Genomic DNA, 13,347 nt, shown 5'->3' with positions numbered 1-13,347 from the left:
TTGTGTTTAAATTTTGTTGTTGCGTTTAAACATTAAGTGCGGCTTGAAGTCCAGTGTCCATGTTGTTTGTGACGCCCGTGTCGCGTCACGTTCAATGACGCGTCTTCACCGCCAGATGGCGTCAGAACGCTTCGTGAACGCGCACGTCCGTCCGTCGTGGTCCGCGCTTCTCGCATGAACTTGTACAGAACATAAGCCGCGTCCGAAATCGCATACTTCCATACTATATAGTAGGCGAAAAACAGTATGCGAAGCAAGTAGTATGTCCGAATTCTCAGTATTCGAAAAACAGTAGGCGAGATGTACCCGGATGGCCTACTACTTCCGGCCGAATTCCGTAGTATGCATAGGATGGACACTTCTCTATCCCATGAGGCACCGGGAGAGGGCTCGTCATTCTCATATTCGAAAATAACGGAAAATCGGAGGATCGTGACGCCGCTGTTTTGAAGTGTAAGTACCTTATGGATAAACGCTGTTCATTGTGGTTAAAGCGTACTTGTTTAACATAATCCAAGTAAACGACTGATTTGTTAAAGCTTTACACATTGTAAACTGATGAGACTATTTTGTAAATTGAGTTTAAAAATATGTTTAATAATCATTATCGCTCAGAGGCTGTGCCTCAGCTTGTTAAGGCTGTTTCTACAGACGGCTCGTTAAGTAATTTAATGATATAAAGTTACAAAATTTTAAGTAATTGAAACGAGTTAATTTACATTTTACTAGTGTTGATATTTTGATTAAAAAAAAAATGTTGGATAACTTACAAGGCATAAATCATCAGTAATGTGTAAATCCTGTTCTGATGTTACAGAGACTGATGAACACAATCTTGTTCTCATCCACTGATGAAACCCTATTCACTGGAAAGCATAATTCAGTAAGTATATAAATTAAAATTAATCTTAACTACACACACTCTTTACATGTATTTATGTTAGGATCATCAATGATTTATGCTGTTTTTTATATTATAATATGAATTTCCAGGTATTTCCAGTTGCTATTTTGTCAGTTGCAATGTACTTAATAGCAAATAACTTTTGAAGCAGTTGTGTGCACTGATTTTGTAGCAGTTTCCAGTTGTTTTTTTACATCTGAGGAATGTTGTCTTGAGAATGGGTGCCACACTTTAGAGAAATACCCATACAAATTATTCTCTTTATGTATTTATTTATTTATTTTTCATTTGTACATGGATAAGAGCACAAAGCTTCAGACAAAACCACATTAACATTTTCATAAAGTAGTATAATAGAGCTTAAAGCAACAGCAAAAGGGAATTTCTTAAGACGTTTCTATAATAATGTCAGGAAAATAAACTTCAGCAGCTTCATTTCAGTAACTGTAGATGAGGACTTTAAATTTGGGAATCAAAAATGAGTGAAAAAAAGTGGAATTCAAAAATATAACCCAGGGATAAAGTAATACATATTTTAAAATTAAACTTGTAAATATGTTGGTATGATATGTTATGTGGTATGTTTCTAGATTTTCAAATTGTACAATTTTCATTTTCAACTGTAATATGAACAGTGTTGGGTATAGTTACTTTGGAAAGTAGTTAGTTAGGTTACAACGTTACCATCAATTAAAAGTAATCAGTTATGATACAGCGTTACCTATTCATAAAAGTAACGCGTTAGAGTACTCATGCGTTACCAAAAATTAAAAGCAGTTCGCAGCGGCTCACACACGACAGACACAGCCCCGGCCCCTTTAAATGCACCTAGAAGTCGTGACTCCCGACAATGAATAACGTCAGTCATCCGACTAAATTAACACTGCAGGATAACAATAACAGGAAAGACAGTCAGCAATAGGCTATTCCACATGGCGTTTTATTTATTTATTATCACAGAACATATTATTAATCAAAATTCGCACCTACCCAGCCCGGGTAGCCTAGGCTACTGTATATTATGAGCACCACAAGATAACTCCTGATTTTTCTTTAACTTTAAATAATGCAGTTATCAAAGTACAAGTATGCTTACTGGTAAACACAACCTTAAACAGGCTTGCAGATTTAAATCCATTTAGAAATGATGAACAACCAGCCAGCCAACGATCTAACAGAAATTAACAGCTGCCTGTCAAACAAAAATGATAACAAACCGACCGAATTAAATCCTTCACTGCCACACAGGCAAATGACAAAGCGCTTAATAGTCGAACTAATTATTATTAAAGTGTCACTCACAGAGTGTGCATTTTACCGTTATGTTCTTTTCTTTTTCGTTGACGAATTGAAAATAATGTGCGTACTTCCATAAACCAAACGCTGTCCTCTCTGCCATCTTGCCGAGAGTTCAAAAAAAAAAAAAAAAAAAACCACACAGGGTCAGGCGCAGGGCACAGACGTATCACAGCCATTAACTTTAAGATCACAGAGCTTCGGCTCCGCTGATACATCCGCAGGTGGCACAGTAGACCTAGGACTACTGTCTGACAAAAAGCAGGCTGCAGTCGGGATTTTCCTTTCCTTAAAATAACGGATTACTTTTTTTAAAAAAATAACGAAGTTACTGATTACTTCCGCACGAAACTAACGCGTTAAGTTACACATTTCAGGAAAAAAGTAATTAGAGTACTCTAACGCGTTACTTTGTAACACGTTTAAATTTAAATACTTACATGTGTATTTATACATATTTATGTGATTTTATAGTATTTATATTTCTTAAATAACTAATATATGTATATCTTGATTTGACAGTCTTAAAATGACCTTCACAACTTACACAAGCTTAAACAATAGCACTATGAGAACATGAACTGATTTGCTGAGTCTTAACCTGTTCGACTGTCCTACAGGTAATCTACTCTTGAAGAGCTGCACACGGTCGTCTGCTGTGACACAGCTGTGCTCAGATTGTCCCGCACATGCTGTTCTGTGCTGACTTCTGTGTTTTGGGGTTCCAGTGTATCATCGTCATGATCCTCCACAACTTCTGGATCAGCAATGTCCTCATTCAGAAGACGGAGGTTGTAGAGCACTGCACAGCCTGCAACAACATCTGCACAAAGGCAGAACTCACTTCCAGGGCCTTGAAGAAGAAGATGGAGCACAGCTGGTCTTCATCATCTGAAGGCTCTCTCAACAATGTTCTGTGCACGAGCATCATTGGTGTTGAATCAAAGCTGTGCAGGATTGTGTTCAGGCTCTCTGTCTGCTGTGATGAGGCAGATGAACACTCACACAAGGACACACACACCATCTCCCAGGATGTGTTTTCCTGCAGGTGGATAGGCCTCCAGTGTTCTTCAGCACCCTGGCATCATACACAGACCCGGGATATTCAACAAAGATATCAAGAAGGTACTTACCATGGTGGTGACCTGCAGCTGAACAGAATGAAACCACTTCCTGTTGGAATAACATTGGGCTTCTTTTGCTGGTGGTTCAATTTGTATGTGACAGCCATCTATTGTTCCAGCTACCAGAAGAAAAGCTGCTTCCACTGCCTCCAGGTCATCTGTGGTGGAGAAGGCAATCAGCCTCCTCAAAATCCCCATGACAGACTTGACCTGTTCATTCTGTGCACAATGTTATGCAGCTCTTGAATGTCAAAGGCCAGTGACAGCAGTATATATTTGTTAGTAAATATTTTGTTTTTTAGAATACAATTTCAATAGGTTACACATTTTTTTGCTGATATATCTATATCTAACTATATATATTTATATATGTTTGTATATTGTCTATAATGTATATATTATGTATGTATTTATGTATATATTGTGATGTGTGTATTTATGTGTATATATGTGTGTGTGTGTGTGTATTTGTCTAAGCATTCATTCAAGTTTATTAATTTATGTTCGTTTTGTGTAATTTTATTTGTATTTATTTATTACAATAAATTACTTTATATCCTTACATAAAATCAGTCTGTCATTCTGTTCACAGCTGTAGCTGCTGTTATTCTGAGGTAGAAAATTAAAAGCTAAATTTATTTTAGTAAAGGATTTACAAGCTGTCAACGAAGGCATGATCTGCGAACAGCTGACCGACGCCTGCTTTGAATTGTTAATTCAAACAACATAAAAACGCAGACGAAAGCGGTAAGAAAAACGAAAAACATCACCGATGTTCGCTCAGTAGATTGGGCTCTTTAAATTTACGCGCTGTTGTGACGACGTATGTCACGTGACAATGTCAACATGGCGGATGTAGTACGTCCGAATTCCATTCATACTACCCACATTCATACTATATAGAACGTACTTTTCTAACGGTCGAGTAGTACGTTCAAATTCAAATGTAGTACCCAGTACGCAGTATTCGATTTCGGACGCAGCTCCTGTGTTCTCTTGTGGAGGACCGCACGTGCAACATAATGAGTCTTTGTCTTCATGAACGTGTCTCTTAGTGTTGAGAAACTGTTCTTCTGAGTCTGCATCTGGGCTTTAACATCCAGCAGTGATGATGGGTGACTGCAGGTCAAGAGATCATTGATGAAGGGTTATTGATTATTAAATCACGGTTAATATTCTCGTGTTAATGTACAGGCTACACACCCTAAATGCATCGTACAACATGAACTCTTGTCTTGTGTAATGTGTAAACACTAGACTCAGAGATGCATAAAGTGTTTCCATTACTCTTCACAATACATTTTTAATAGATTTACTTTAAAAAAAATAAAAAAAAAACTTCTTTTTTATTTGCAAGAAAGATATTTTATATTTGTTTTCCAATCAATGCATTGATTTTCTTTAAATAAATAATTGTTTTGCATTCTTTAAATAACTAAAACATTTATTTTTAATGTATTTTTATGTATCTTTATAGTTCAAACCATTATTTTGACTAACATAAATTGTAATTGTAATCTGGCGCCCGTTTATTGATTATTTTGATCATTCTAAATAATAGGCCATTATTGACCAGCATACAAAACTGAAACGTAACACGCTTTTTATACGTGACAACTTGCCCCAGTCGCACCCAATCATGCATAGGCCTACACTTGCTGACTTTGAAATGTTCACAACAGAAATAAACATTTCAAACCTCTCTTTCTTTCCATGCAAATCAAAAATATACTAAAACAACTTAATGGTAGTCTATGCATCTGTGATGTATTAGCATAGATCCATTTCCAAAAGCAATCTTACTTTTTTGTGAAATGCTGCAAAGAACAAGAGCACATTTTTCAAGGTTACACATGCTCATCAATATCATTTCTCGTGGCTTATACTGTATGTGTTGAGTGATATGTCATATATCATGGCTCTCCTGACCTATTTCTCAGGCTCGTCCTCTCTATCCATGACACCCCATACGTCCCGCTGTGGTAAGGCTGAGCGCCCAGCACTGAGCTGGTGTAATGTATATATATAAATATATATACGCACACATGTGCATTAGTGTGTCAGCGGTACAGCATGTTCCCGTTCAAAATAGCACTTTGAAAAAACAATATGACCCTAAGACAAACAGTTCATCGTAATTAAAAGATGCTTTCGGTAATTCTGATATTTTTAAAAAAGCAGTTAATAGACACACTGTAGCTGAACTCAAATTCAAACACTAAAGCATGCAGTAAAACATTGAACACAACAAACCCTATGGTAATGCAATAATGCATGCAAAAGAAATAATAATAATAATACAAGACACACACACATGGGTTCACTTCCCAGCAAATATAGTCTGATCAGAAGTCGCTTGAAAGTAAATAAACTCACTGTTAGGTCTGTGGTGACTCTCTCTATGCATAACCTTTAACCTGAGAGAGGAGAGAAGAACTGTCATTAAAGTCCCTTTGGTATTTTATGTTGTACAAACACAATTGACAATATGGGTGACAACTAGAGTAGTGACATTCATATTTAAAAAATTAAAAGATATATCAAATGTATCGATACATTAAAGGCATTTTTTAGAAAGACCCACAAGACATTTGCTTGTTTGTTTCTTCATCAGATTTGGAGAAATGTAGCATTGCATCAGTGTCTCATCAATGGATGCTCTGCAGTGAATGGGTGCCGTCAGAATGAGAGTCCAAACAGCTGATAAAAGCATCACTTTAAAGTTAAAATGCCTTAATGATGGATTTGTTTCTTACAAACCTGCAGCTTTTGTCTTTTCCAGATGTAACAAGGACTGGAGTGCTGTGGATTATTGTGATGTTTTAATCAGCTGTTTGGACTCTCATTCTGACGGCACCCATTCACTGCAGAGCATCCATTGATGAGACACTGATGCAATGCTACATTTGTCCAAATCTGATAAAGAAACAAACTTATCTGTATCTACAATTTATTTAGGGTGTGTACATTTTCTTAAAATGTAAATTTTGGGGTAAACGATTCCTTTAAGGCATCATGTATAATTACAATTATACATTAAACCAGAACAGCAACTTTCTTGCCATTTAGTTTTATTTCCAGCCCATCACATTTGCATACAGCTGAGCTGAAAATGTTTGCATGCCTGTTTATTATGGGAAAATATAAGGTTGTTTTAACCAAGGTGTGTTGAAAGCCTTTGAAATTTGATGTTTTCTCAATTATGATTATATGAAGAACACAAATTTATTTCCCACCCATCATGACATCACTGTACCGTCGGGCTGGAGTGAATTCACATCAGGATGTCTGTCCATTCATATTGTTATCAGCAGCTGAAAAAAAAAAAGATTTCTGCAGTTTGTTGTCAAACACAGATGATGCATGCAGATCTGTACTGTGCGTTGTGTAAGTCACAACCATGTGTGTATATGTAGACATGATCATAACACACACCAGCATACATGCACTGTGACCTTTAACCTCAGGCTTTCTCACCTCCCACCAAAAGTTTCCAGCTGACAGCAGCTCTGTAATGCTGTAGTTGCCAGAACTTTAACATGAAAAATAGAGTAACAACATTTAAAGTTTTACAGACTGACCTTTACAGTAAAACTGTATATTTCATTCACACCTTAAAAACACGGGAGATTAAGAGAAAGAAATATGATAAATAAAAGTAGCTTTTACACAAACTGAGGTAATACTAATAGGTGAAAAACAAAGCTATTTATGTTTTTTTTTTTTTTTTCACAGTAAATTATAGAGATGTCAACTGGCAAACATTTCTGTGTGTACAAATCTATGCTAAATAAATGCAAATTATTAAATGCAACAAAGCATATTATTATGCATAGTTTGGATAGTAAAATGAGGTGTGTCTATTCGGTGTCAGAAACAGGCGTCCATATCTTCTGAATAGCTCCATCATTATTAATGGTTTTAGTTTCATCATAGACCAGCAGTGGCAAACTGTCTATGCTGACCAGCCAAAAACTGAACCAGATCATTAGGGACGTGGTTTGGGGTTCAAATTACCTCAATCAGGGCAGTGTAAATCAGGGAGTGTTTATATGAGAGTTATGCATGCATTAAAAAAATAACAGAATGCATATTTTAAACGTAAAAAATACAGCTTCCATGGCTCTCAAAAAAGAGCATATAATGATATAGTACAGGACAGAGTGTTTTATTTACTTATTTATGAATCCTGAATGCACTGGCATATTTTATTTTGCCTCGCATGCTTTATTTGGGCTGTTCTGCTCACCAGGTCTGCATTTATTTGATTTAAAATACAATAAAAACAGTCACATTTTGAAATATTATTACCATGTGAAATAACTCCTTTCTGTTTGAATATTTTGCAAACTGCAATTTATTTCTGTGATGCGCAGCTGAATTTTCAGCATCATTCCTCCAGTCTTCAGTGTCACATGATCTTCAGAAAATCATTCTAATATGATGATTTACTGCTCAAGAAGCATTTCTGATTATGATCAATGTTGAAAACTGCTTTATATGTTTGTAGAAACAGTTTTTTTTTTGGATTCTCTGATAAATAGAATGTTCAAAAGAACAGCATTTGTTTGAAATTTGAATGTCACTTTTGATCAGTTTAATGCATCCTTGCTGAATGGTAATTGTCGTATGTGTTTATCCTCAATACATTCAAGGTATGTGTTTGATGTGAATATTTTAGGACCTTGCAGTTGTTAGCACCAGTTATGAGCTCGGCTCATTTGGTCACTCAGTATTACTGTTAAAACTTCCCAAAGACACATCTCTGAACTTCCAGTGTTGTGTCTCTCTGTTTGAGATGTGTTTCTGTTTGCATTCCCTCCACCCGTATCTGCTGGTAACTGGTTTAAACTGGTTGCGGCGCAGGTTTCGCTGCAGGTTTGAGCTCACTTCTTACTCGAAGGCCTCCCGTGAGATGAGCTGGCAGCTCTGTGTGTCCAGTGGAACACAAACACATATTCATTCTTACATATCTGGCACAACTTTAGCTGCATCCTGTTGAAATGGGACCCTGGGACAAATGTGTGCAGAATAAGTTACTGAAATATCATGTGGCACTAAAGTGCAACAGCGACAGAGTTTCACTGGGTTGTGTAGGAAGAATGTGACACCACACACATTACATAACATACATAACATGCAAAAAAAGTTCCTTTCCTACACAGAAACAATGTCTGGAAGAAAATACAAAAGAAAGTGTTTACTGAGGTTGGTGCTTGAATCAAGATCCTCTTTTAAGTGCTGCTCTATAAAGATTACAACTTTTTCAACACCCTAAAATCTTTTATTTTTTATTTTTCTATTTAATTTTGTAAAGTTTGTAAACTTTTACCTTTGTTAAAAAATTTATATTAATGTTAATACTGATATGCATATTAATTCAATATTATTTGTATGAATTTAATAATTTGTTTGTGTGCGTGTGTGTGTGTGTGTGTGTGTGTGTGTGTGTGTGTGTGTGTGTGTGTGTGTGTGTGTGTGTGTGGTGGCAGGAATGAGTTTAGCAAAATAAACATTTAATTTTAAATAAAAAATAATGTTCATGTTGATATTGATATTATTATTAATGTTTTTATTTATTTATTTTAGATTTTTGTGGCATCAGGGATGAATTTAGAATCTTCTCAAAGTCAGTACACTTAAACATTTAAATTTTTTTTTTTACATTTTATTGATATTAATGTTGATATTGATATTCATTTTCATTATGTTATTATTTTTTGCAGCCGCAGGGATGAATTTAGCAAATTAAACATTACTTTTAATTTTTGAATTATATTGATGTTGATATTAGTATTAATATTGATATTTATGTATAATCATTTTTTTTATTTATGGTGTCATGGATTTAGCAACTTCTCAAAATAAACATTAAATATTTTATTAAAATTAGTACAATCAGTAGTACTGATATTGATACTTATTAACATTTATGATTTTAGTTCTATTATTATTTTTAGTTGTGGTGAATTTGAATTTTCATAAATTTTTTATAAATGCACTGTAATTAGTTCTGGATGAAAATCATCTGTTAAATGCTTAAATCCATATGAGAAAAAAGTTTGTTTACATCAGAATGTAGGACAGATTCATGTAACTCAAGTCATGTGACGTGTTTCAGCCAATCACGAGGCCCTTCTACATTCAGCTGTTGTCACTATGATGAATCACACACAGAAATCCTCGTCCCATCCTCTTCAGAGCAGGGTCTGTGACTGACACATCTGCTGTAAATCTGTGTGAGATTTGGCCGTCCCCTTGTGTCAAACACATGCCAGGCCGGAATATTTCCACCAGAACAACTCAAACGTCTCCCAGCACCTGTTCCCTGAAATGATCCAGCGTTCCTGTCAGGCAGTGTTTGATGGGTTGATCTGGGTGTTGTCTTCACATGTCTTTAGTAGTGCAGTAGTTTGGTTGCTGCAGTAATTATGAGGCTGTCCGCAGGGCAAAACACTCTGTATAAAACAGCTGCATACAAGCCGAGCTCTCGCTTGACCACGACTGTTTCCCCGGAGCTAGGATTACTTCATCATGTGAGAAGAAAGAGAGTACGATATAAAGACAAATCTGTCAACACTGATTCATTCACACCTTATTCACAGATTTAACTGAGCATGAACTTGTTTACTTCTCAGAATTCAGAATTCAAAATAATTATAAAATGCATGAGAAATGTTTAGGTTCTTACTGAGAAGTTTAACTTTGATTCCAGATTGGCGAATCTGATCACATTAAAAACATCTGAGAAGCAAGACTACAATTTTTATTATTTTTACTTTCCTCATCAACATTGAAAGCCTATGATTGCCAAACCAGGAAAAAAAGTTGTTAATAAAAAGTCAAAAGTATGATGCACCATTTCTTAATTATGAATTATGACAAAACAAATAAGGAATTGAAGATACAATTAAAATGGTCCAATTTAACATGAAAAGTAATAATTATGAGATAAAAAGTTGAATTTAAGACAAAATTCAACACTTTAAAATATCTTTTTATATCGTAGTATTTCATGATTTTTACTTTTTTTTAATCTTACAATTGTGATTTGGTATTTCATAATTTTGACCAATTTTGAATAAAAAGCATAATTATGAGATAAAACTGGAAAATTATGACATACTAGGTCATAATTATGAGATAAAAGCTGAAACTAACAAAAATATGAGAAGTCTAAATAAATGCATAGTCATAATTATAAGATAAAACATCAATAGTGAAAGTTATAAATGATTCTGACTTTTTAATTCATAATTCAGATTTCCCAAAGCATTATTTTTTTATATGCCTTCCATAGTCTTATGCTTGTATGCAAATGCTTATATGAATCTGCTGAATGAAGCTTTCAGTCTTTTACTTTTTTTTTTTTTTTCGAATCAAAGCCATGGGAAATGTGGCACAAGTGAAGTTTTATAGGCAGTAAATTAATACAGTATTGTAATATGTGTGCTTACAAAACGTGGGTTTATCTCCATGTTTTAAGGGGTCACTGGTTCTCAACTAGTGTTGCTTCAACACCCAGATTTTAAATTCACAATTCAGCACCAACTATATGTATCCCACTGCTCTTGAGCCTGTATTCAATGCTGTCTGGAGCTGTAGAAATACTGATTGCATGCATGAGAATAGTGCAATATCATTACAGGTTTAAATAACTTAATGTTATTTAATATATTGTAAAATGTAATTTATTTCTGTGATCAAAGCTGAATTTTCATCAATATTCAGTGTCACATGATCTACAGAAATCATATGCGGATTTGCTGCTCAATAATTATTTCTGATTATTATCAGTGCTTCATATTTTTCTGGTAACCATGACTCATTTTATTTTTTTGGGATTCTTTGATGAATAGAAAGTTCAAAAGAACAGCATTTATTTGAAAAACTTTTGACTATGAATTTTGAGCAATTTAATGCATAGTTACTGAATAAAAAAAAATAGAAAATTTACAGTAGTGTATATTGAAAGTTTTCTTTAAAATTTATTATGCTATCCTAAATATGCACAATTAAATTAGTTGCATTGCACTGCTTATATTCAGCATTATATTTTCCTCTCAGGTCTGCAACCCACTGACCCAGATAGGAAGCAATTATTTAGGACAAATGTGTGATGTAACATCAATAGAAATTAGACATATAATTGAAATGAATGTAACAACAAAAGTAGTCACTGAACAGACAATTCAGTCCTTCATATTTTAAAGTGTCATTCTTTAATACAAATCACTCATATATGCAATATCTGTCTTATAATATTCAAAAGTTTTCTTTCCACATTCATATCTATAAACCATCATCGAAACAAACATAAAAGGCCTCATAATAAGTTTCTTTATCCCTTCTCTATTTTTGATCATTTTTATAAAGCAGCCATGTGCAATAATCTGTCGTCAACGTGATCCCGTCCCGTTTGTTTCTCTAGTTTGCAACTTGCAACTGCAACGGCATCATGAGGCATCACTGGACAGCCAATGAGACAAGTGTGTTGTGGTTCATCGCATGTCAAAACTGTCCCAGCAGTGTTTTCGTGCAAATTTGCCCAGAGATCAGAGCGAGAAGGGAGGAGCTAAAGGTGATATCTGGAACAACACGTGTCATGCAATGCAGTCTCGGCCTGTCACAGGACATCACATCTGCCCAGAGCATCCATGCGAACACTTGAGAGCACATACAGACAGCCATTCTGCACTAACTGCCTGGGAATGGGGAAATCACAGTGGTTGAAGCAAACAAAGACAATGCACTCTTTTTGTGGCAGTTAAAATGCACTTCACAGTTGAGTTTTAACCCAAAATCAAATAAGCAAGTTGAAGTACATAAATTCTGCGCCACCAAAAGGAAATGCAATGGACCATGGACCACAAAACCAGTCATAAGGGTACATTTTTCTAAATTGAGATGTATATATAATCTAAAGACTGAATAAATAAGCTTTCCATTGGTGTATGGCTTGTTAGGATAGGATAATATTTGATCGAGATACAACTATTTGAAATTCTGGAATCTGAAGATGCAAAAAAAAAATTGAAATATCGAGAAAATCATCTTTAAAATTGTTCAAATGAATTCTTAGCAATGCATATTACTAATCAAACAGTAAGTTTTGGAAATTTACAAAATATTTGGAACATTATCTTTACTTAATATCCTAATGATTTTTAGCATAAATAAAAAATCAATCATTTTTAATCATACTATGTATTTTTGGCTATTGCTACAAATATACCCCGGAGACTTAAGACTGCTTTTGTGCTCCAGGGTCACATTTATCCAAGAAACAACAAAGTATGCTTCATCTATATAAAGGAACCAATGCTCACTCTTTCACTTCCAAAAAGATCCGCAGTATATAGCATAACCAGCATGCATGCAAATTGCAAAACATTTCCCAGCTTCCTCATGTCCTTCAATGCTTGACAGACTCAACATTTGTGCTTCTGAAACACTTCTAAGGTTCTGATTTGCAGAAAGTAATCTCACTTGTCTTATTGTTGCTTATTCTGTCTGATAAACATGTTAGGTTACAGTTACTGTATAATTTGCAGTATAATTTGAAACATACTCTGTGCAGGTACACAAACACAAATGCTTTGCAAACACATGAGCACACCACCCTATTTTTGCTCTACTGTGGCAGTTAAAAACCTCAACACTCAATGAGGTGATTTTTTTTAGATGTCTGCGTCATTAAACCACCACATTAACCCAGTGTTGACAATTAGGTCATAAATGATGGGGCTTTTCTAAAGTGCTTGTAAATCTCTCATTATGACATACAGTTTTATCATAATATCTTGGATTTAATCTTTTTGTCAACTTGTTTTCTTTCAATTGGCACAGGCTTTTCTATGTATTTTTTTTTTTTTTTGGACAGATTGATCATAGGCATGACCTCAGTTTCGGAGTAAAAAAAGTATTTTTGTGCATAATTTTGGAAAAATGTAGGTGCATGAGCTCAAATGAATGAGGCCTTTGATCAATCAGTCACAAAAAGAAATAAAGCCCTGTGCTAAT

The 13,347-nt window shown here is 34.9% G+C and overlaps 1 protein-coding gene across 2 annotated transcripts; it reads left to right on the top strand.

The window, feature by feature from the left end:
- Positions 1-171: 171 nt before the first annotated feature.
- On the top strand, positions 172-3,639 carry LOC113059453 (uncharacterized). Of its 2 annotated transcripts, none has more exons than XM_026227981.1 (3): positions 172-453; positions 818-883; positions 2,929-3,639. In XM_026227981.1, the coding sequence occupies exons 2-3, from the start codon at positions 824-826 to the stop codon at positions 3,568-3,570; spliced, it is 702 nt and encodes a 233-aa protein (XP_026083766.1). In that variant the 5' UTR covers positions 172-453; positions 818-823; the 3' UTR covers positions 3,571-3,639. The 2 variants fall into 2 exon arrangements, with proteins under 2 accessions (XP_026083766.1, XP_026083767.1); XM_026227982.1 differs by having other exon boundaries at positions 2,821-3,639.
- The last annotated feature ends 9,708 nt before the right edge of the window (positions 3,640-13,347 follow it).

Source organism: Carassius auratus, chromosome 41 (assembly GCF_003368295.1).
Source record: "Carassius auratus strain Wakin chromosome 41, ASM336829v1, whole genome shotgun sequence".
Lineage (NCBI taxonomy): Eukaryota > Metazoa > Chordata > Actinopteri > Cypriniformes > Cyprinidae > Carassius > Carassius auratus.
This window is presented reverse-complemented; position numbering and strand designations above follow the sequence as displayed.